This window comes from Miscanthus floridulus, chromosome 6 (assembly GCF_019320115.1).
Source record: "Miscanthus floridulus cultivar M001 chromosome 6, ASM1932011v1, whole genome shotgun sequence".
NCBI classification, from domain to species: Eukaryota; Viridiplantae; Streptophyta; class Magnoliopsida; order Poales; family Poaceae; genus Miscanthus; species Miscanthus floridulus.
In genome coordinates, this window is record NC_089585.1 from 70995271 (window position 1) to 71017960 (window position 22690).

A 22690-nucleotide genomic window follows, 5' to 3' on the forward strand; every position below is an offset into this window, starting at 1 on the left:
ATAGCCGATACGCGAAGAAATCAGTTGTTACGGACGGTAAAGCTTGCGGGTCATGATTGATTTTATATTGATAAGTACAATGTCCGCAGATGTAAGTAAAATCATCACCTAGGCAGATATTACCAGTGTGAAGCATTGAGCCGATGAATCTAACGAGAAAATGATATAACATGTGAACAAATCGACTGTCTATAAACGCTGTGAATCTAATCTATTACCATCAATAGTGAGATTCGACCGGATCGATGGCAGCTATGATGATAATAACAAACTAAAATCAAAGAATCCATAAAACCATCTATACATTGACGGGCTTTTCGAAAGACATGCTATATGTGTGAAAGCTCAGGCGACTCGGCTGAAATAGCTGATTCAGGTGAAAAGGGACCACAACATGTGAACAATCGACTATTTAACATGGATAAATCTATGAACTCATCAGACTTAATCTGCTATCTCTAACAATGGGGTTCGACCGGATCGATGACAGCTATGATAAAGACAACAAATCAAACCTTCAAAATAAACAAATCTATTCATATTTAACAAATAATGAAAACACACCATAGGCGTTAAAGCATAAGCGATCGGCTATTTAGCCAATGCGGGCATAGCAAACTATTAAGGTCACGCCTGATCGAGAACAAATCTACCAACTAACATCCTCCAATCTAAAATGCCATCAGTGGGGATCGATCAGATTGTTGCAGCCATAACAACGAACTATAAACTAAATTTAACCAGCCAGCAAACCCCCTCAAGATCGGACATGCCTTAACCGCGTACTATACATGATTAAGACGAGCAGATCCGTCCTCACCTCACTTATTTGCCAGGCTTATGGAGTAGCAAATATGCATCCACCTTACTCATTAGGTTTATCTTGATTAAGTGAGAGTTTGTGCTTGTTACTCTTAGTAATCGCCATCACCTAGACCGCTTGGTGGTGATTGGGAGCTTGGTGATCATCCGGCGGAGGTTGTGGATGATCCAAGTTATTTTGTGAGCGGTTGTGGACGATTCACCGTGACGGAGTGTCAAAAAATCAGCCCGTAGAGAGCACTTGATCCTTGCGCGGATTAAGGGAAGCTACACCCTTGCGCGGGTGCTCCAACAAGGACTAGTGGAGAGTAACGACTCTCCAATACCTTGGAAAAACATCGCCGTGTTTCTTTCCCTCTCTTTATTTTAAGCATTTACATTTGAGCAATTCATTTTATGTATTTATATTCCTAGAATTGCTATACTAGAGTAGAATTAGAACCTAGGATGCAAACTTTTATACGGGAGAACAATAAAAACACATTCTAGACACAAGAGGTGAAATGGGCTAAGTGTAGGACTTAATTATTATAAAAATTTAGAATTAGGTCAATTCACCCCCTCTTAGACATCTTGATCCTTTCATTTAGCAAACACCGACATTTCTCTACATATAGAGGCTTATGTCCACTCGTCAAATAATAAATAATAATCAATCAGATCCGTTAGATGTAAAATCCAAGGGTGGAAAAACTTAGGTGGGTAGAAGTATTCTAGGTGAGAGGTATATTTATCAATTCCTTTGTTATTTTATTTATAGTATAAATATAGATATAGAAATTGACTTCTCAAAAGTAAAAAATTTCTTTGATATTCCTCCGTTAGAAAGAAACTTTTTTATATACACGTCTGTCGCACGTGTGTCTACTAATACTATAAAATGCATTGATTTTTATACGAGATGACAAACTACGTGCAGAAAAAAGAACCTGAGTGTGCCAAACATCAAAAATGGTGGACTCTAGCTTATGATATAGCCACAGGCTACCGAGAAGCTAATTTTGTGCCTTTTTGCCTATCCATCATAGGATTTATTCATTGCCACCCCAACCAATAATTGAGTTTTTTTTGCCATCTACAACAAATTTTACTTTATAGACTGGGTTGCCAAGCAATCCTAGCATATGTAAGGAAGCCTATAAGTTGGATAGAGAAAGAAACAATCAAATATATGCAAGAATAAATTATCAACAAATAATTGCGTATATATAATATTCATTCGCTTTTGCTAAAGTAGAGACTGCTATATTGCTAGACTAGGGATGAAAACAGATAGATACGGACGGATATCACTAATATTATATTTGTTTTCATATTTTCGTCCGGATTCAGATTTGAATACGGACAGTGTCAACCATGTCGGATAGGATACGATTGGATATCAACATCATAAATATGTGATTTGAGTATTCGAATATAGATACGGTATCGGATGTTAAATGTTGAGACTTAGATATGGACAGATCTGAACCCCTCTAAATGGATTCGGCAAGTATGGTCGGAAAATATCTTTACAATTTTCACCCCTGCTGCTAGTACAGTCTAAGGGCCTGTTTGGTTTCTACAGGAGCTCCTAAAATTCATGTCACATCGAATGTTTGAACACATGCATGGAGTATTAAATATAGATTAATTACAAAACTAATTGCACAACTTGCGACTAATTTATGAGACAAATCTTTTAAGCCTAATTAGTCCATAATTTGACAACGTGGCGCTACAGTAAATATATGCTAATGACGGATTAATTAGGCTTAAAAAATTCGTCTTGTAAATTAGCCTTCATCTATATAATTGATTTTATAATTAATCTATATTTAATGCTCTTTATTAGTATCTAAATATTTAATGTGACATGAATTTTAGGAGCGACTAAAGAACCAATCACCCCCTAATACTAAGACTCCGTTTGACATGACTTCTCCACCGGCTTTAGGAGCCGTTTGAAGCCGTTTTCTACCGAACGGGGTAAAGTAAAATAGCTTCACTTGTGAAGCCCCTAAAAACATGCTCTTACATTGATTTGGGGTAGGATGGAGCCAAAAAAAAATGGCTTCTCCCGGCTCCTCCTCCAGGCTCCTAAAAACATGCTCTCACAGGGAAACCATTTTGCCAAACGGTTTACCAAAACCGCTTCAGCTCCACCGATGAAACTATTCGTGAAGCTGAAAAAAAAAATAATTTCACTAATAAAGTGAAACCTGCCCAACGGGGCCTAAGATTACTTTAGCCACGGCCACAGCCGCAGCTGCAGCCGGCAGCACACCCAATGACGTTTTGCGGCTAGATCCCCCTAATTTTCCTCAAGAGTCCGCCGGTCTGGAAACAACCTTGCATCGCCATTTCAGGAAATGACGCAGGCCTTTTGCCAGTGTGACCGCCAAGGAGCGTGCGCTCAGAGAAGAATTAGACCCAAATCGAAAGTCACGAGCTGCGCAACGAAGGCCTTCATCAAAAATCCAAACTTGGATACTATGAAAAAAAAAAAAATTCCCCGTCACATCAAACTTGTGGTACATGTATAGAGTACTAAATGTTGACGAAATCAAAAACTAATTACACAGTTTAGTTGTACTTTACGAGATGAATATTTTGAGTCTAATTAGTCAACGATTGGACAATTATTACAGAATAAAAACACAACGCTACAGGGCAGCTACAGTGCGGCCGAAATCAGCCGGCGCCGAATTCGGCCTCAACTAAACGCGGCCGAAAACCCAAATCGAGTTCCCTTCCCAGTAGTCTGTCTCCCTGAGAAGAAGGGGGAAGACAGCTCGTGCTTCGACGAGCGTCAGCCCTAGCGCAGCCCCCCGGCGCCGGCGACGGCGATGAGCCTAGGAGCCGAGGTAATCGAGCTCTCCAGCGACGAAGACGAGGAGCCCGTGCCCAGCACCACCGCCCTCGTCCGCCACGCCCCCTCCTCCCCTCCCGACGTCAAGCCGCACCTGCTCGCCGACGTCGATGTGAAGCCACTGCTGCTCCCGCCGCCGCTCCACCCCCCGGGCTACGGCGCGCTCGTGCCCGTGAAGACCGAGGAGCCCGTGCCCGTGCCCGTGGCCACCCTCACGCCGCCGCCCAGAGCGCTCCCGCCGCCGCGCCTCTGCCGCCAGTTCTGGAAGTCCGGCGACTACGTCGTCGCGCGCCGCAACCCCGACGCGGACGTCCCCGGTAGGCTATCGGTCGGAGAAATCTCGGCCCCGATTTCTGCTGTCTCTTAGCTTTCTTTTGATTCTCTCGGTGGGGCTGGTGATCAGGCTGAGTGAGATTTGCGATTTGGTGGTGCGTGCAGGTGGGCGGAACCGGTTGCGGATAAACCCCAAGTTCCTGCACTCGAACGCGACCTCCCATAAGTGGGCCTTTGGCGGTATGGGACGATCCCCTCATTGGCTCGGGTTGTAGGATTGGCATTTGGCTACATTACTACACCAAGCAATTGGATTTTAGGGATTGTTTTGGCTTCATTAGCATGAATAAGATAATCAACATAATTGTGCCCCTGTCATGTAGTGCTAACTGTGTCTCTTTTAAACTGTGATCTGTCTATTGATGTGAACTTGTAGTTTGGAGTATTGTATGTTCCCTAAAGAAAATTGAACTCTCACTTCCCAATGAAATGAAGCACTCACTTCAGTAACACAAAAAAGGACATTAGATGTTCTTCAATAGTGCTAGATGACTAATAAAATGGAAATTTGTATTTGCCATATAAACACCCATTTACTTTTACGATGGTTATGCTTGAAAATTAGGCACCAAGTGATGCACTCCTCTCACATCATTCATAAGTAGAGAGTTAAACCATTGTACGCCTATGAAAAAACATTTAGCATTTTCACAACCTGGCTTATTATCTTAGTTTCTACAATTTTCAGCTGTATAATTCTTTTTGGACAAATCAGCCATATATAGCATTCTAGTTTGAAACCTGTTGCATGCTTTTATATTTTAATTGCTCCGATTTGCATTACTTGTCACTATATGTACACTGATTTGTTCAATGTTGTTTTCCCTCATTTTCCTGCAGCCGTTGCCGAGCTCCTTGACAATGCAATCGATGAGGTAACCATTAAGGATTTTTTTGACATGTACAGAAAGAAACTAAGACATAACATGAAGCTAAGTATGTTTATTTTTATGACATCTTTTCTCTCAGGTGAACAATGGGGCAACATTTGTCCGTGTTAATAAATTTAAAAACCCACGGGATGGGAACCCCTCATTGTTGGTTCAAGGTTGCCATATTTATAATGTTAATCTGTTTGTTTTCATATGAACTGTTATCTGGATTGTAACCTTGTGGTGTTTCACATTGATAAGATGATGGAGGGGGGATGGACCCTGAGGCACTGAGACGTTGCATGAGCTTTGGATTTTCGGATAAGCAGTCTGATGCTTTCATTGGGCAATGTATGGTCTTGTCCTTGTAGTTCCTTGTGAATTAGTTGTCTTGAACCCCTGACCATTGAATTTATATTGCTTCTTGGTCAGATGGCAATGGTTTCAAGACTAGTACGATGCGGCTTGGAGCAGATGTGATTGTTTTTACACAAAACCAAAATAACTGGTACTTATCCTTAGCATTCATCCTTGGTACTTTTCTTTTTTGACATCGAATTACAAATAAGCATTCTGTGATGCTACCTTTATCTTTTCTAACATAGGGGCTCTCAGTAAACCTGACTAACATTTATCCTTTTTCAAGAGTACATACTAAAGTTCTAAGGAATAGAAGTGAAACAAGGACAGATGTTGGTTGATAGCAGTTTGAAGTGGGCATAAGGGCTTTTGTTTCCATTTTCTCGTTTCTATTTGAGTAGAAATGTTTCGGTTATATCCCTGATTTCTTGTGAAATGATGGCATGTTGTTTTTCAGTTTTTGTGTACCTGGGAACAAGTATCACTAGAATCTAATATGATAGCAATGTGTTCCATACGTTATTTACTGCGTGTTGCTGGTCAGACATGGTCATGCCCGCATGCGGAGTTCCATTAATACTACTACGTTCCTGTTGGTCTGTTATACCATTTAAAATTGGATGACATCGCTTGATTCCTCTTTAGCTCTACTAAAATGTCTCCACCTAGCTCATGTGTCTACTGAAGTAAAAGATTTATGTTTCCTGTAGGGTGCCAACTAGAAGTATCGGCCTTCTTTCTTACACATTTTTGATGGAAACAGGTTGCGATGATGTGCTGGTGCCAACGGTGAGTCTGACACTTTCTTTTCTGTCTGACTGCAATTTTCATTTGAGCTATTTTCTAGTTTCATCTATCATCTTCTAAGTTTTGACCTTGTGTTTGTCTTGCTGTCTTGCAGGTAGACTATCAGTACGATCCAACAACAACTTCATATGTTCAGATGTTGCGTCATGATCAGAAGCTCTTCTCTTCTAATTTGGCAATCCTTCTCAAATGGTCCCCTTTTGCTAGTGAAGCTGAGTTGCTTAAACAAGTATGCAATAGATATGAATTTATCTTTGAGATATTTATTGCTAACTTTTGAATGGTTCTGATAATCTTGGAAAAGATGAGCTAGAGAAAAGTTATGGAAAATTGGGAGATGTGAAAAATTAACCAGTAGCCCTAAGTAAGGAGATGATTTAAAAATATTACAATACCCAAATAATTTGCCAGTTCTCAAAGTTTTACTTTATTTTTTGGTAGCATTCTGTTACTGTGTTAAGGCCAGTTACATAATGCTTGATACATATTATTATTGGTTATTGGTAACTGAAAACATTTGAATTTTAAGTTTGCAAAAATCATGGCATTATGTGCTTTTGGCAAATACTAATGGATGCATCAATAGGTTCTTTTTTTCTAATTTACCCAAGCAATTTTCCTAGGTCATATAATTCTTTAGGAGACGATTCCCTCGTAGAGTATGTGCCCCCTATAATTTAGTGGGTGTCTATTGTTCAGGGCCAATTTACTATCATAGTTAGGAACTTAATGTTCATGTTCGCTTCTGATTCAGTTTGATGATATGGGAGATCATGGAACAAAGATAATTGTATTCAACCTTTGGTTCAATGATGATGGGGATATGGAGCTTGATTTCAACTCTGACAAAAAGGTTAGTAATGTTGGCCTCTGATTTCCTTGGATAAAAGTGCATGGAATCAGCTATCCACATGCCTGAACCATGAACAAGGCTTTAGAGCTCCTAATGATATTACTATTGTTGATGCCTTTTTATATAAGTTTCTTCTTTCTATTTTTTTTCTTATCGGTGGAACAATGTTTGGTTTCGTTCTATCATTTGTAGCCTGCCTCAACTTGCATAGAATTAAAAGGCTTTGCTGTTGTTGTGATGTTGGCCTCTGATAGAGCTATAGTGGTTTCTGTGAGATGACTTTTTTTTTTGGTTGTCTTCTCCATATCTGTTCAAATATATCGTTTGATCGTTTCTTCCAAGTTTTTGTTCAACTTTTTTTTTTTTGCTCGAACACGCAGGAGAACTGCGTATCTTTGTGTTAATAGGGAGAGTGAAATACAAAAGGACCTTACTTTGTCTCGCTCAGGAGAACAAAGTGGGTTACAACTGAGTTTTAGAGAAGTGTATGGAAAGACAGAACAAAAAAAGGCTTTTAAAACTAGCCCTTCAACCTGACGTAGACCAAGATCCTGGAGTAGGGCTCCAAGCCTCCAACAAATTCCTAAAGTTTTGGGTCCTCCATGAGCACCCTCAAAGACACAAGTTTCTTTGTCTCCATAAGGCTCAAGCTTCTAAAATTGCTGTTGAAACCCGTTCTCTGTGAAGCATCAATCTGTTTGGTGACCTTCCTCCACCAGTCCTCATTCTGTCTAGGAACCACATGACCAAGACCAATAGGAGTTTCCCTCAAAAAAAAAAAAAGACCAATAGTTAACACTGAATGCCAAAACTGTCGAGCAAAGACACGAGAAGTATATGTGCTGGACCGTTTCATCTTCCTGATCACACAACACAGTTATCAGGGTGTGGAAGGCCTCTTCTTGCTAATCTATCCGCAGTACCAACATTTATTTTTAATGGCAAGCCAAATGGACACTTTGCATTTAGATGGGGCCCAAGATTTCCAGACTCGCTACCATGGTAATCGAACCATAGAAGAAGGGCTGTAAGCCGTTTTGGAAGAAAAGGAGCCGCTTGCCTCATGTTTCCATAAATGTCGATCCTGATCTATGGATAATTGAACCGCTCCTACCACCATCAGAGCAAGATCCACCAAGGTCTGGCCATGTAGCCAATGATCAGACGAAAACAGAATCTTTTTCACCATTTCCAACCAGAGAGATTACTAAAATGGCAAATATGGATCTCACATGAGGCTGAATTGGAATGTCCAAACCCATCCAAGGTCGGGTCGCACTGGTTTTCCTCAACCACAACCATCTCATGTGCAAGGTCCAACCCGTAATATTTAGATTCAAGATCCCTAGGCCACCGAAATCAATTGGTCTATTTACTTTCTCCCAAGTCCCAAGGCACCAGGCAGTACCCACCATTAACTTTTTTTCTCCCCTTCCATAGGAAAGCTCTCCTAATTCTATATATGGCCTTGATCACCCATTTAGGTACATTCATGGTGACTAACAGATAGATAGGGATAACCGAGGGAACAAATCGAAACATAGTAGTACTTCTAGCAAGATTAATGAGATTTGCCTTCCAACCAGGGAGACGGTCACAATCTTTTCAATCCAGGGTATTTGTAGGAGGAATAGAATTAGTGGAATTGCCGATTGTATTGCTGTGCCTCGTGGCGGATTATGTAGGAGTACATTGCTTAGGGGGCAAGAAACCTCCCTGAGAGATAAGACAAGTCAGGATTGCACGATCCTAATCTACCATACCTAGAGATATTCCAATATACTCTACATTCCCCCGCATAGCGGGAGTGGCGGAGACAGTGATACTAGAGAAGAAGCTAAAAGGTTGTAAGCCGCCGAGTTGACATCCCCCCCCCCCCCCCCCCCCCCCCCCCCCCCACACACACACACACACACAGTCATAACGGTTGATGTGCCATGGATGCTGTGGCTAGAGTGGAAATCGACGAGGGGCTCATGCAAGGTGGTGGTCCTTTGTGCCGATATCAAGGTAGCCAAGCGTGAGGGTAGAGTAGCCGTGGTTGAGGATGCCGTGGTCAATGTATCAGTGGAGATAGCCGATGTCGAGGCGGTTGCACATGAAGCCGCTTTCCCCTGCTTATATATTCATTCATTTATTCTGCCAGCCGGCCAAATGCCCAAATCGGCGGGAGGCTTTACTTTGCATGCACAACTTTTGGCAACGCATGCAATAGGATGGATGGGGTCGCATCACATATATCCAATCGCCCAAGGTGGTCAAGAGTTAGAGCAAGTTCCATCTGAGTTCTCAGTTCTCACTAAAGGTGGTAGCTAGTGTGCTTCCTTCTTTTCTGACAGCAGGAATGGGAGGGTCGATGCAATCAAGCCGTCAAGGCCAAGGCGTGTGCCAGGTTTGCTAGACCCGACAACGTGTCGGTGACGAAAGCATGCTGTGGTGTTGCCAATGTCGGACATACTAGGGAGAGGGCCCCAACCATTTGTCAGCATCTGAGGGACAAGCAGAGAGGCCCTTGACGATGGTTGTGGAACGGTTACAAGGGTTGGAGAAACTCTCCTCACCGGCCTTGACAAATAACCCATTAAGCACATCCATAACCAATATGAAAGGGTGGTTATTACAAACATAACACAATACCTTGGCTTCTATGGCCAAGCATAACTCACGTGATAGTGGCTAGTGACAAAATTTATTTTCTTAGGGACTCCCATCTTTTAGTTTTCGGAGAAAGGAAACTACAGAATAACTGTCAGTTTGCTCGAAGAATACATTGGTTTAGAAGGCAACTAAATCTGACTTGAATTAGAAAATTAACTAAAATATAACTTAGCTGCAGCTTCTCCTTCATATAGGTCGCTGATTTGCACCCCCCCCCCCCCCCCCCCCCCCCCCACACACACACACCCCAACCCTTGATCGTGTAAGATAGACAAGAGATATATCTGTGTAGATGTTGGTATGCTCATCGGTATTCCTCAGCCTGATGGAATTGGACCAAAAAAGTGTAGAAATCCTGTTTATCTGTTGGAAGTGAGCCATCGAAGTAGAAATCTTTCTCATATCGTGGAGTCATGAAATGGTGATTCTGAGGAACTGGCATGATTCAATGCATGCTTAAGAAGTATTGTGTCAGTTGTGTCTGATATGGTAATATGTACAGCTCTCATTACATGCTAGCTAATGGAAGTGTCTGTTAATCGTACACCCTATATGTTCTATTCTTTTATTGGTCTTGCCTTACAAATGTTTTTGGGAAGTTGTTATATAACCAGATCAACCATGGCCTGTACATTTGTCACTGAACAGTTGATCTATGCCTACTATCTTAGGATATCCTCATTACTGGGGCCCACAAGAAGGTGAAAACAAATAATCCGGAGAAGATTGCTGCACAGAACTACGTCTCAACTCGGCTTCGCTATTCTCTTAGAGTTAAGTATTGATTCCCATTTACTCATATGGCACTTTTTGTTTCTTTCTTAAGCTAACATTATTATTCGTTATGGATTCAAACAGGCATATGCATCTATCTTGTATCTTCATGTACCTGACACTTTCAGAATTATCCTGCGCGGACGTGATGTGGAACCACATAATATAGTTAACGATTTGATGTATCGTGAGTGTGTGTTGTATAAACCACAAATTGCTGGACTTACAGAGGTACTTTGTAAATCGCATTTGCAAGCATGTTTGCATTTTTTTTTTATCATTTTGATTGCTGGAATAAACCCTTTCATTGACTCAAACTGTTTTCAATTGCTGTCTCATCTGATGAAAGAGAAATGTCTTTCCATTTAGTTATTTAGAATTTAGAATGGCCAATAGGGAAAAGAAATGGGAAAATCTACATGAAACAATATTTCATCTAATAGAAATCTGGTTTCTCTAGTTCCTTGCCCCCAATTTTACCCATGAAGTGCAACATACAACCTTTCTGTGAAATGTAGTCCTGCCAGCCTTGGTGTTTGTTTTGTAGCATTTAGTACTTTGCATCGGTGACCTCGTGTATTCAAGAATTGCCAAATGGATCTTGAGGAAGTGCTCTCATAATTGCCCCCTCTGTGTTCATGCCTGTCATACATATCTAGTGACATGCTAGTTTTTTCTAACTCATTTTTAGTTGTTAGGCAAATACTAATATTTTTAACCTATTTATACCTGACAACTTACCCTCTGGGTGAGGCTATATCTTTGAAAGTGGAAATTGATATATCCTTGCTGATAGATCAGGCAGCCCTTGAGTGTTTCCTTTGATTTCTACTCCAACAAATATTCTCTGATTCCTTTGACCATGCGGGTGTAGCTTATGTTTTATTTTTTTTATTATACTATCAAATCAAAATTTTGATTTTCTTCTTTTAGAAAATCTCTCTGATTGGCCTCACGTTTTGCAGTCATCTGTAATCACAACCATTGGGTTTGTTAAAGGTGCACCAGACATAGATGTTCAAGGGTTTAATGTATATCACAAAAATCGTTTAATATCGGTGAGAGCTCTACTCTGTATGCTACATGGTGCATGATGTTTCAGTTCACTTTTCTTTCCTCTTGCTGTCTGTTGTCAGTTGGGATGTAATTGTTTGAAGCAGAAACATTTGTGTGCTTGTCAAATCTTTATTTAATTTGGAAGCCTTTGTGTTTATGGCAAAATGTTGATTTAATTTGGAAGAGTAGCATATAGTTCTTCTAAATAGTTATTTCTGAGAAGTAGCATATAGCAGAGTAGCACACATAGAATATTTTCTTCTTTCATTGTAGGCACTTGTACTTTGTGTTCCCCATCAGGTTAGCTAAGCTATCAACTTCTATAAAAAATTTCTGTAGATAACTCGATAACCTAGTTTAGGTATGTGCGACATCATTTTCAGAATGACATACTTGGTAAATTTTATATTGCTTTCGCTTAGTGATATCGGTAATATACATTATTTTCCAGAATGTCAAACGTCTGATTTTTTTTTCAGCCCTTCTGGAAAGTTGCAAACAACTCATACGGGAAAGGGCGAGGAGTTGTTGGTAAGAAATATTTGAATGAGTCATCCAAAAAGTAAGATATCAGTTAAAAATGATGTATATTTTCCTTTATCGATCTTTTCAGGCATTCTGGAGGCCAACTTTATCAAACCTACCCATGACAAGCAGGATTTTGAGAAGTCAGTCCTGTATCAAAGGCTTGAGATTCGGTTGAAAGAAATGACTTATGAATACTGGTAAAGCTTTTAGTTGATTGTTCTTTTAGACATGTGCAGTTTTGATGCCAGTTCTGTCATAGTCCCAATCTCTTATAAACCCACAGTCCCACACAGATGCCTGTGCATTTTTTTGCATAGCACAAGGCCAAGTCCATGCACACTTGAAATAACATGCGAGCACACACATGTGCATGCGCACAATTTGTACTGCAGATTTATGGCTCAGGATTAAGTGCTTTTCATAGTAGTGTTACTTGAGAATTGCAGAGTTCACTATTCAGCATTGTTTGCCTGTAAGCTTTCAAGAGCAAGGTTAGGACCAAGGGGCTGACTTTGTCCTCTGGTATATTAGGATTGACCTGTGTAACTGTCTCACTTTATGCCTTTGTTTTGGCACACCATATGTTAGACATTTCATATTTTCAGTTACAAATGTAAAGAGCACGTCTTATAAAGTTAAGATAGAGAAGGTGCTAAGAGTTTAGTGCTATATGTCTATGTATCTGTTTAGACATTAGATTTCATCACTTGGTTCAATCTGAAATTTGAGTAGACTCTGCAACTTATAAGCTGAATGATACTAATACTTCATTGATACTAACCACCTGTTAGCACCTTATAAATATAGATACTATGAGACTTCTTAGTTATTGATCTGTTAGTTTTTGTTGTGCCATTCTTGTGCTCTTATATTGAGGAATGTCTTAATGTCAAACGAATTCATGCCTGAACTAATTCTTTGTGCAGGGACCTTCATTGCCATCGTGTTGGTTATGACAACAAAAAATTACCTAAAGCAACCCGTGCTATTAATCGTGCCAATCATATGAATGGTGGCAGTTCCCCAATAAGTGCTCCACCTCGGTTGCTTGCAGCTGATATTCCAACAAGCAGCTGTGGTATACCTAGATTATCAGCCTCTGCAGCAAGAGAAAAGATCAATAGTCTTGATTCTCTTTCCAAGAGCCGTGAGTAATCCACTCATTATGTTCATTTTATAAAATGCCACTGTGCTTATTAATGTATTGACCCTTAGCAGCGATGGGATTGAAGAGGAAGTTTAATTCCTTCAGTGCTATGGCGGGCAGTGCTGATCAGGATGGGCTAGATCATATGGATAAAGTAGTAAGTATTTACACAACATTGGCAGAGGAAGAATAATGCTCAGTCCATTCATTTTTGTTCGTTCTTTTACCTTGTCATGCTCTTTTATGTTTGTCATTATAGGAATCCCTCAAAAGACAGGGCAACATGTCCATAGCATATTTAGTGTTACTACGCTTGCCAAGGCATCATTCTTTTGTTTGTTGGTCACCAAGGGTGGTGTGGAGACAAATAGTTTTATGATAACAGTGTTACTATAGGGACTGTGTGCTTTTCTTAATTCCTGTGCACAAGTCACCAAAAAAAAGCAGTAGGAATAGCTGATATGTGCAGCCTCAATCCGTTATTGTCACTATCAGCAAGACTTAACTGGGCATCTAATTCTGTCTGGCGTCTACAGTGTTAGGAGTATATTTGGGAGTTAGGGATACTGTAAACCCGTATTGCCATGTGTATTCGGGAGATGTCTTGCCCCCCACGTCTTGTACTCTATTTACATCACACAAAGGCTCAATGGAATACATCCAATGCATTATACCAAATCCTTCCTGCTTTCATGGTATCATGAGTTTAGGGTTTTGATCCTGAGCCAAGGCTTCTACCGCCATCGTGTCTCCCCAGGGAGATCGATCTCCACCAGGGGGCAATGCCCACTCTGTAGGAAGGTTTGGGCCGCGGATCTAATTGATCTGCTGGCCTAGCGTCGAGCAGCAACAGATCATCGGGTCACCAGCACCGTGGGCATCGATGGGTTGCCGCACTCCTTTTCCTCGTCGATCCTCTGTGCCACCCCATCGAGTCGCTGTTGTCGGCAACTAACTGTTGTTCCCTCCTATCTGCGCCCATCCGCCTCCCCTCCCTCACTAGCATTGCTGCTACCGCTGCCTTTGAGCGCAAGCGCGTGGCTACAGAGGAGGCTCTTGGGGATGTGGGGCGCTACCGTTGGGGGGCGTCAGGTCACCGCACTGTGTTGGCCGGTCATCTCGCCATCGCAAGTGGACATCGGACCGTCGCGCCACCCCCGGGCTTGTGACCACCATCTTATCTGTTTTTGAAGGCAACCACCATCTGATCTGTTGCTGTGTCTTTTTTTCTTTTTTTCATGATCAAAGAATGGGATTGCATTGCCTGTCTACCGATCCCTCGACGTTTGTTTGTTGAATCTCTCAAGGATTAGGTTGTAGTTACGTGTCTTTTCAGGCAGCAATGATGCTGCTCGTGGTCAAGCCATCTTCAAGGTCGCCACCTATCTAGGTTTGTGCCACCCATACTGCTGGTCCCCATCACGTTCGCTCTGGATCTGAGTCAGAGCCTATTCCTGCCACCTCTGGGACTTCGTCACTGATGGATAACACATGAGCGCTTGGTGATACGTCTGAGCAGCCCGATCTACCTTCACCATCCGGCCTTCTCTTTGTCCTCATGCAGTTGTCGGCAGGAAGCTGGTTACTATGTGTACTCGTGTGCCTCTATTGATGCTTTAGACTTGCCTCCCTCCACAGCTTTGACCACGTCGACCTCAACCTCGGCTACTTTGGTGACAAAAGGCGGTATCATCAGCATGAGCTACTTGTTGGTTTCTACTTCAACCTCGACTACTTTGGCTTTATTTTTAACTAGCTTGACTGTCTGTGATGCTCTGGCTACCACTGCGAGGGTGTGTTAGATTATATTTGGTTGCTAGGGATATTGTAACCCCGTATTGCCATGTGTATCAGGGAGATGTCTTGCTGCCAAGTCTTGTACTCTATTTATATTGCCCGAGGGCCCAATGCAATACATCCAATGCTTTATACCAAATCCTTCCTCACAAAAAAAAAAGGGGGGGGGGGGTGGGTGGGTGGGGTACCAAATCATTTTGTTTTCTGGTGCCCTCAGGCTATAAATGTGTATTTCAGCATTTCTGTACAATATAGAAGCAAGTTTTTTCGATGATAGATCACAATATGTAATATAAATATTTAAAGGCTTCCTTCTATGACTATTTTTTTGTTCTTTATTGACAATATCAGGATGTTTCTCAACGGAAACGGTTTAATGAGTACAAAACTTTGACCCTGGAGAATGACAAGTTGCGTAATGAGTAAGTGCTACCACAACTTTCCTTCTAGCGGTTGTAAAGTCGTTTTCTGAGGGACAAACTATTGAGGTCAAACAATTAAGAGCAACTTTTTTTTTTCTTGCGTGCAATTCAACTTACTGCTAATGTAGCTTATGAGGAATAGGAATGCTTTTGCTGGTAAGAGGGTAACCAATCACTTCTTTATGTCTGAAGTGCTGACATGCGGGGCTTCTTTTGGTAAGGTCACCATAATTCGTGAACAAATGAAAATCTCATGTAAGAACGAATTGATGTGGCTTGTTCAAAGTAATAATCATGTTATCTTGCCCCAGTTTAGGACTTTAGACATAGTCAGTTGGGTACCTGCTAAATATAACACTTAATCCATTAACTGTAACATGTCTTGCACGCCAGCTTTGCCCTTGTGGTGTCCAGTTGTCCAATTTTGTTTTGTTTGCATGATTGAATCTCAAAATACTTGCTATTACTAGTATAATGCCCGTGTTAACGCTACGGTGACATTTGGTAATACAAATCACACAACAAAAAATGGTTTACCTGCACACTACTTAGTTTCAAAAGATCTTGATCCAAAATTACACATGACACCCACCTCTTTGCCGAAGAGAGCATGTACTCAACGGATTTATCTTCAAGACGCACATAAAAACTGTTTGAATAAAATTTGTAGAGCTGCAAATACTGGATGGCAATTTTGGTGTTACAACTTCATTTATTTCTTTTCTTTTTCAGATGCTTACAATATGAGGAATCAGAGAAACAACTTGTCCTGAAGGTATATCTGTTCAGAAAGTAAACTAATGCATTTAACTTTTGCTTCACCTTTGCAAAACATAATGTTAGACATAATTGCTCCAATCAGTTGAAATTACGTAGTGGCCATCACTACTCAGACATGACAGTTTAGCAACTGTGGATTTGTTTCCATGTCTTGCCTTAAGAAAGTGGATTTTTATCCTTGCACAATGTTGGGCAGCTGAAGTGGTGCAAAGAAAGTGGTACCAGCAGATGTTTTGCTTTGTGTGGGGAGTTAATTCTCCCTGCATTTGGGGTTGTGGAGGAAGTGCTCTTTTCACATCATCATATCAGCATAGATATAACTTTTCCATACTATTTTCTTAAAATACTTCTTTCTTACTGTTTTTAGCAACTAACCGGGCTGGCTAGTTGTGTTTCTCACCATTACGGCCGCAGGTTGTTGAAAGATTGAAATGGCTTGCTATGTGTTTATCACCCCCATGGCTTGTTGAAAGATTGAAATGGTTTGCTTGTAAGATAGTCTGTAGTTTTGGATCTTGTTGGTTGTATTTAGACCCTGATTGGTGTCCCTCAGTCATATCTCCTCAATGTTCTCTCATGGCTTGTTGACAGATTGAAATGGTTTGCTTGTAAGATAGTCTGTAGTTTTGGATCTTGTTGGTTGTATTTAGACCCTGATTGGTGTCCCTCAGTCATATCTCCTCAATATTCTCTCTAGATCTTGACATTGTACTGAACTCATACGTTTCCCCTTACATGTTCTCGGGAGCTTTGGCATTTTAGAGGACTGATTATAGGAGGAATAAAATATCATTCTCATGATTTTAGGAACAAAAGCTCCGATCTGAAATTGCCGAGGCAGAAAAGAAGTATCAGGAATTGTTAGTAGAGCTCAGATCATTGGACGTGAAGAAAGAGAAATAATGAACTCTCCACTTCATTGCCTGCTATACAATGGATTACTCTTGTTTCTTTGCTGACCTGTGAAGATGATGACTGGATTACTTCCCGAGACCTGCAGCTATTGTTACGGACGAACTGTCCCCTTGGACAAATGTTATCTACTGATTACCATTCACTTGGTTCCGTTGGACAGCTGTAGATGTGTAATTTAGTTTCACTAATCTTCATAGGGTCCCGTGATGATGGAAAGTGAGCATGTATTGTTTTGTAAAACTATGTAACTTTTATCTGAATGTACAGCAGCAGTTTCAATGTTAATGGCCCTCTGTTTCCAGCAACACTACATCTTGGTCTCGTGTCAATAGAGGTGGATCTTGATCAGGCACTTCGGCACTTTGCAGCGAATAGAGTTAGAATTAGACTATACATTGTGCAGCATGGTAAGTGATGACTTTTTGTACTCGTGACAATCATAAATTAGTTGTGATGTATTATCTTATGTTATTTGAGACGAGGAGGTTAGTGAAGCCTTTGTTCACTACGACAGTACATTGTAACTGTGTGTGTGTGTCTCTCTCTCTCTCTCTCTATATATATATATATATATATGTGTGTGTTTACACCAAAATTTAGAAGAAGAATCGTAGGGATTTAAAAGTTTTCAAGATCATGTCATCAAGGAATTAATCGCGTGCATGTCGGTATCAGCTAATTCGAATGTAACACTGGAATCGACTTTGTTCAGATATTGCCAGTAGATAACAACAAAGGCTATGATCGGTGTCGGGACAAGGTATGTTGGACTCTACAAAAGGGAAAGATTAGAGTTCAAGTTATCTTAAATTATGAATGTTTTCTCTAGGGCTAAAGATTGTGATGAGTCGTGCTTAGATAGGAATCATACGTAGGTCCCGGGTATAAATATTAAACCATGGCTATTGTAAAAGACACACAATCAATCCAATACAAGTTACTTACTTTTTTCGGCTCCAGCCACCCCTTAAGAGTAGGAGTAGAGTAGATCTCGACGAGTTCTTTAGCGAGTACGGCTGCATTGATCTCGTCGACCTCCACTGCTTGTCCGTAAGTACCGTCATGGCTTATACTTCTGTTCGTACGGCTGCATCGATTCGGTCGACCTCCACTGCGACTCTGGTATAAGCTAGTTATCGACTCTTGTCTAGTTTAAGTATGGCTGCATCGATCCGTTTGACCACCACTGCTCGAACTAGATTAAGGTCAAGTTATCGGCTCTATCTAAGAGTGGCGTTTCTTTGGATAGATTCATTAAGTTACCGATATTGCTTATTGCTTCAATTATTTATTTAATTACAGCAATATCACTTTGTCCGATTGTGATTGATCTAGATCGGCCTTATATTATGTTTAACCCATCGTTTGCTAATCTAAATTTGATCTAATCTGCGGTTAAGACATGTCTGATCTCAAGTAAATCTATTGGCTAGCGAAAACCGTTTTATGGCCCGTTATCACGGTCTGTGTGATTCTGCCTCACACCCCACTGTTAGCACCGTGGAGTGAGGATCATTATTTGGTAGATCTATTCCTGATATGGCATGACCTTAACTGTGCGCTATGCCTGAATCGGTTGTTTTAGCCGATATCGAGTGCTTTCACGAGCAGTTCACGTCACGACACCGTTAAAGTAAATATATGTTGAAAGATGAGTTAACCCCATGATCTTATTATTGTATTACGGCCTGCATGATTCTGCCTCATGCCACACTGATATTAGTAATAAGTTAGGGTCGTCGAGTCTATTGTTGTTTCTATGGCCTGCATGATTCTGCCTCATGCCACACTGGTCAAGCGATAGATGAGATCTAATATGTTCATTAGATTTATCTTTATTAAATGGTTGAATGATGATGAGCTGTTTCTTTTATATAAAAGGGGTTCGGTTACTTGCAGTCATTGGCCTGGCATAAATCAGTTATTGTTGGCATCTTATTGCCATTGACCAATATTTGTCTAAGTAATGATATTCATCCTGAACAATAGCCGATTCTTCTTACACAACCCCACGAGCTTTAACTGACTTATTCTTATGAATATGCTGGAATCGACTATTTAGTTGGCCTCCTTTCATATTGGCTCTCAGAGCCGCACATTCGGGACTGTCTGGCAACACCGGCATGTTCCGCCCTAAATTACTGATAAACTTTCTTTCCTTGTCAATTGCAGGGTCAAATTGACTCACCCGTCTCGGGAGGAGTGCGCAGGATCGACCATCCCTGCGCTGAAGCTACATAGATCTCCAACTCCATCGAGCGGACTCTTCCGGCTTGCTCGTGTGCCCTCGGCACGGGACGAAATTTCGTGTCGACAATATGTGATGGAGTGTATCAGCTATTTGGTTGCTGCATTAATTTCCTTTTCAAACTCCTTATTCTTTGACTCGTACTCTGCCGTCCGTTCTAATTTCTAAGGGCCTGTTTAGTTCCTCAGTTTTGCCAAAAGCTTTGCCGTTTTATTCCGTCTTTTGGCAAAATGAATCTAAACACCATGGACAAAAACAGCAAAACTAGGGCTTCAAAACTTTTGGCATTTGGGACCCAAGACGCCCAAATCTGGCCAAAAACGCGTGTGGGGGTGCGGGTGCGAGCCGGACGCCCACTATTCCTACACCCACCCTGTCGCTTGGACCCTATCCATCCCCTTGCAGTCACTTCCCACTGCTCTCGCTCTCTCCCTTCGCGTGAACCCTAGCTCCGCCCACCGCTCTCGCCCACCGCCGCTCTCGCTCTGAGCCTCCACGACCGACGAAATCCAGCTCCTCCATGGCCCCCAGATCCTACTCCTCCTCGGGCCCCAGATCCAGCTCTTCCTACGCCGCCACCCTAAGCCAGGTCCTCCTCCCCGGCCTCGCTTGTAACTCCCTAAAATTTGCATGATTTTTAAATAGGAGAAAATAAATTAATTATGTATTTATGTGAGCATTTAAATTTAGGAAAATAATAATTTTGTTAAAAATAAAATTGAATATAGGCTTACCTACATGTGTATGCATTCATGCTGCTATATATTATTTTTGTATTGTGTGGCTTGAAATCAGATTTCAAATTGATTTGAATTTGCATTCAAAAGTTGTTTGGAAACTAATTTGGAAAATAGAAAAGGATTTTATCTCTCTCTTCTCTGTATTCAGCCCAGCTCGGCCTCCCTCTCACGCACTGTGGCTCGTTCCAGTCCCATGGCCTAGCTCCGTCTACGTGGCCTGTTCTCCTCTTCGCCGCGGCCCAGCGTGTCGGCCCGATCTCGCTTACCCAGCACGCTGCTACCGCACCCCTCTTTCCTATCTCTCTCTTGCTGACAGCCGACCCCGCCTATCAGGGTCTTCTTCAACCCGTGTCCATGCCGGACTCCATGGAGGAGTCCGTTGTCGCCCGCTCCTAGCCATTTGTCGTGACCCCCATGCCCCCACGCCTCATAAATAGCAGCCGCACCCAGCGCCTTCCCCCCATCGACTCTAGCCCAAGCTCTAGCGCCATAGCCGCCGTTTGGATCTTGCCGAACCTGAGTTCGTCCGCCCTGCCACGTAGGTCGTCATCACTGCTCCACCATAGATCGTGCGAACCTCTGTGGTGAGTTCCCCATCCTCTCCTCTCTCTCCTGGATCTTTTTGTTCGGCAAACCGTGCACTGTAGCGCTTAAACCGAGTTCGCTGTGAAGTTTCTCGTCGCAGTCCATGGAGGACCACCATGTCGTCCCTTTTCCCAGCTGGCGACACCCTATTCACTTTCTCTGTTTCAATCATGACCGTTCATTTAAGATCCAGCGGTCCAGATTAGAAGATACCCCTTCGCTGCGAAATTTGCAAAAAGGCCCTTATAACTATTTAGATCTCAACCCGCCGTCCCTGGTTTCTTTCAAAAGGACCCCTACCTTTTCTTTTAATAGTGCCCGCAGTCCCTCCGTCATTTTAAAACCAGAATTTGATTTATTTTATTTCTAAAATCAAGTTCCACTTATTTACAAGATTGCCACTACCTTCTATAGGCCATAAAATCTTTGTTTTAACTCTGATTTGGTCCGTTCAACTTACGTTAGGTTTGTAATTCCATAATCTACATATTCATACTACTGTTAAGTATGTTTTTAACTTTTAAAATTCAAAGTTAGATTTAATCTATTATTTTACTAAAGGAAATCTTGTTTAATTCATAACTTCTTCATTTTAGCTTCGATTTTTGTGATCTTCGCGTCTGTGTGTTCATAGTGAGACGTAGATTCATTTTACAAACTTTTCATGTTGATTTTATGCTGATTGGTGTACTATTCTAATCTATAGCTTTTGTTTGCTATGCATGATTGTTTCTGGATGCTTGTCGGTTGCTGTGATTATCGAGTATAAACGGTGAGCAATTCGTGGGAGACCAAGAGTATTATTTTGACGAGTAGGATCAGCAGGAGCATTTTGTTCAAGGCAAGTATAGCATGGGATTATCCTTGTTTCCTATTCACCTTAATACATTTAATTTATGTTGCATGTGTCACCTTAATAGGGATTCCCTAGAATTGAACTTATACCTTGTCTCCTATGGTATTTGCATTGGGTAGCTTTGCTAGTGCTCAATTAAACCATGATTTTGTAACTTGACTAATGGTATATGCAATAAACATTAAAATATGACTTTTGAGCAACATGGAACTAGGAGGCTGGAGCATTGGGCTATTTTTATGGTGCTCTAGATTTCTCTCCCTAAGGACTTATCTGTAAGTGATCATCCGGGACTTATAGTACAACTGTGAGGGCTATATGGCTCTGGCTTTAGCTTAGTATGAGGACCTTTTCTAGCTTGTTAGTGGTTACCTTCATTGGCATAAGAATGGCTTGATGAATCGGGTATAGTGTGGCCTCTGTCCCCATGAGTATAGGCTGCGCGTCAATGTGTCATCGGGAAGGGCGGGCTCTACATCTATTTGCCGAGTGAATCTAATAGCCCTAACTTATTAGACGAACCTTTGAAAGGCTTCATAGTAAACCCTGCCAACCTTCCTTGGTAGTGGGTTAAGAGGCTCATGACCTTGGACGAAGGGGTAAATCATGACTCACAGTGAAAGTGTACAACCTCTGCAGAGTGTAAAACTGGTATATTAGCCATGCTCGCAGTCATGAGCAGCCTTGGAACATTTACGGAATAGATGATCACTAAGAATTATCTGTTTATGCTATTCATTATTCATGTTTACATTGATCATGTGTTTTACCTTGAGATTGCAAGAATTTGTTGCTACTCTTATGCTAAAATTGTGACAACTAAAAGTAGAATGCTGTTAAACCCTTGTCAAGCCTTTTGAGCCTTATGAACCCCATGTTACACTTGTTGAGTATGACATGTACTTACGCTTGTTTATTTTCATTATTTGGATAAAAATCCTGGATGGGTAATATATGGCTATGGTAATGATGACTTTCCTGAGGATTACTAGACTTGTGGTCAACCAATTGACGTCCCTGTGATATGAAGCTTCCACAAGAGATCTTTTCTTTATACTTCCGCTACATTTATGTGAAGACTCTGTCGTGTTATTCGTGATGTAATAAACACTTATGATGATACTATTTATAATTTGTCGGCTTATATGTGTGACTGATCTCTGGGCACAAATAAGATTATGCATCCCATTTTATCCTTAAAATCGGGTGTGACATCGCTGATGGATAGCTACAACATTGATGGCTACAGCGATGACAATTGGAACGGGAACGGCGATGGCTACGGC

General features: G+C 41.4%; 1 protein-coding gene across 5 annotated transcripts; it reads left to right on the forward strand.

Moving 5' to 3' along the window:
- The first annotated feature begins 3540 nt into the window (after positions 1-3540).
- On the forward strand, positions 3541-17285 carry LOC136456115 (protein MICRORCHIDIA 6-like). 5 transcript variants are annotated; one of them, XR_010759349.1, is made up of 20 exons: positions 3541-3990; positions 4112-4186; positions 4847-4881; positions 4976-5054; positions 5140-5229; positions 5311-5386; positions 5949-6027; positions 6140-6274; positions 6800-6898; positions 10228-10329; positions 10415-10561; positions 11296-11388; positions 11866-11917; positions 12000-12111; positions 12841-13061; positions 13133-13218; positions 14626-14769; positions 15210-15280; positions 16013-16055; positions 16868-16884. XR_010759349.1 is itself a non-coding variant. In XM_066455899.1 (19 exons), the coding sequence occupies exons 1-19, from the start codon at positions 3651-3653 to the stop codon at positions 16961-16963; spliced, it is 2031 nt and encodes a 676-aa protein (XP_066311996.1). In that variant the 5' UTR covers positions 3541-3650; the 3' UTR covers positions 16964-17285. The 5 variants fall into 5 exon arrangements, 2 of the variants coding, with proteins under 2 accessions (XP_066311996.1, XP_066311997.1); XR_010759351.1 differs by having other exon boundaries at positions 14700-14769; XR_010759350.1 differs by lacking the exon at positions 16868-16884 and having other exon boundaries at positions 16013-16056.
- The last annotated feature ends 5405 nt before the right edge of the window (positions 17286-22690 follow it).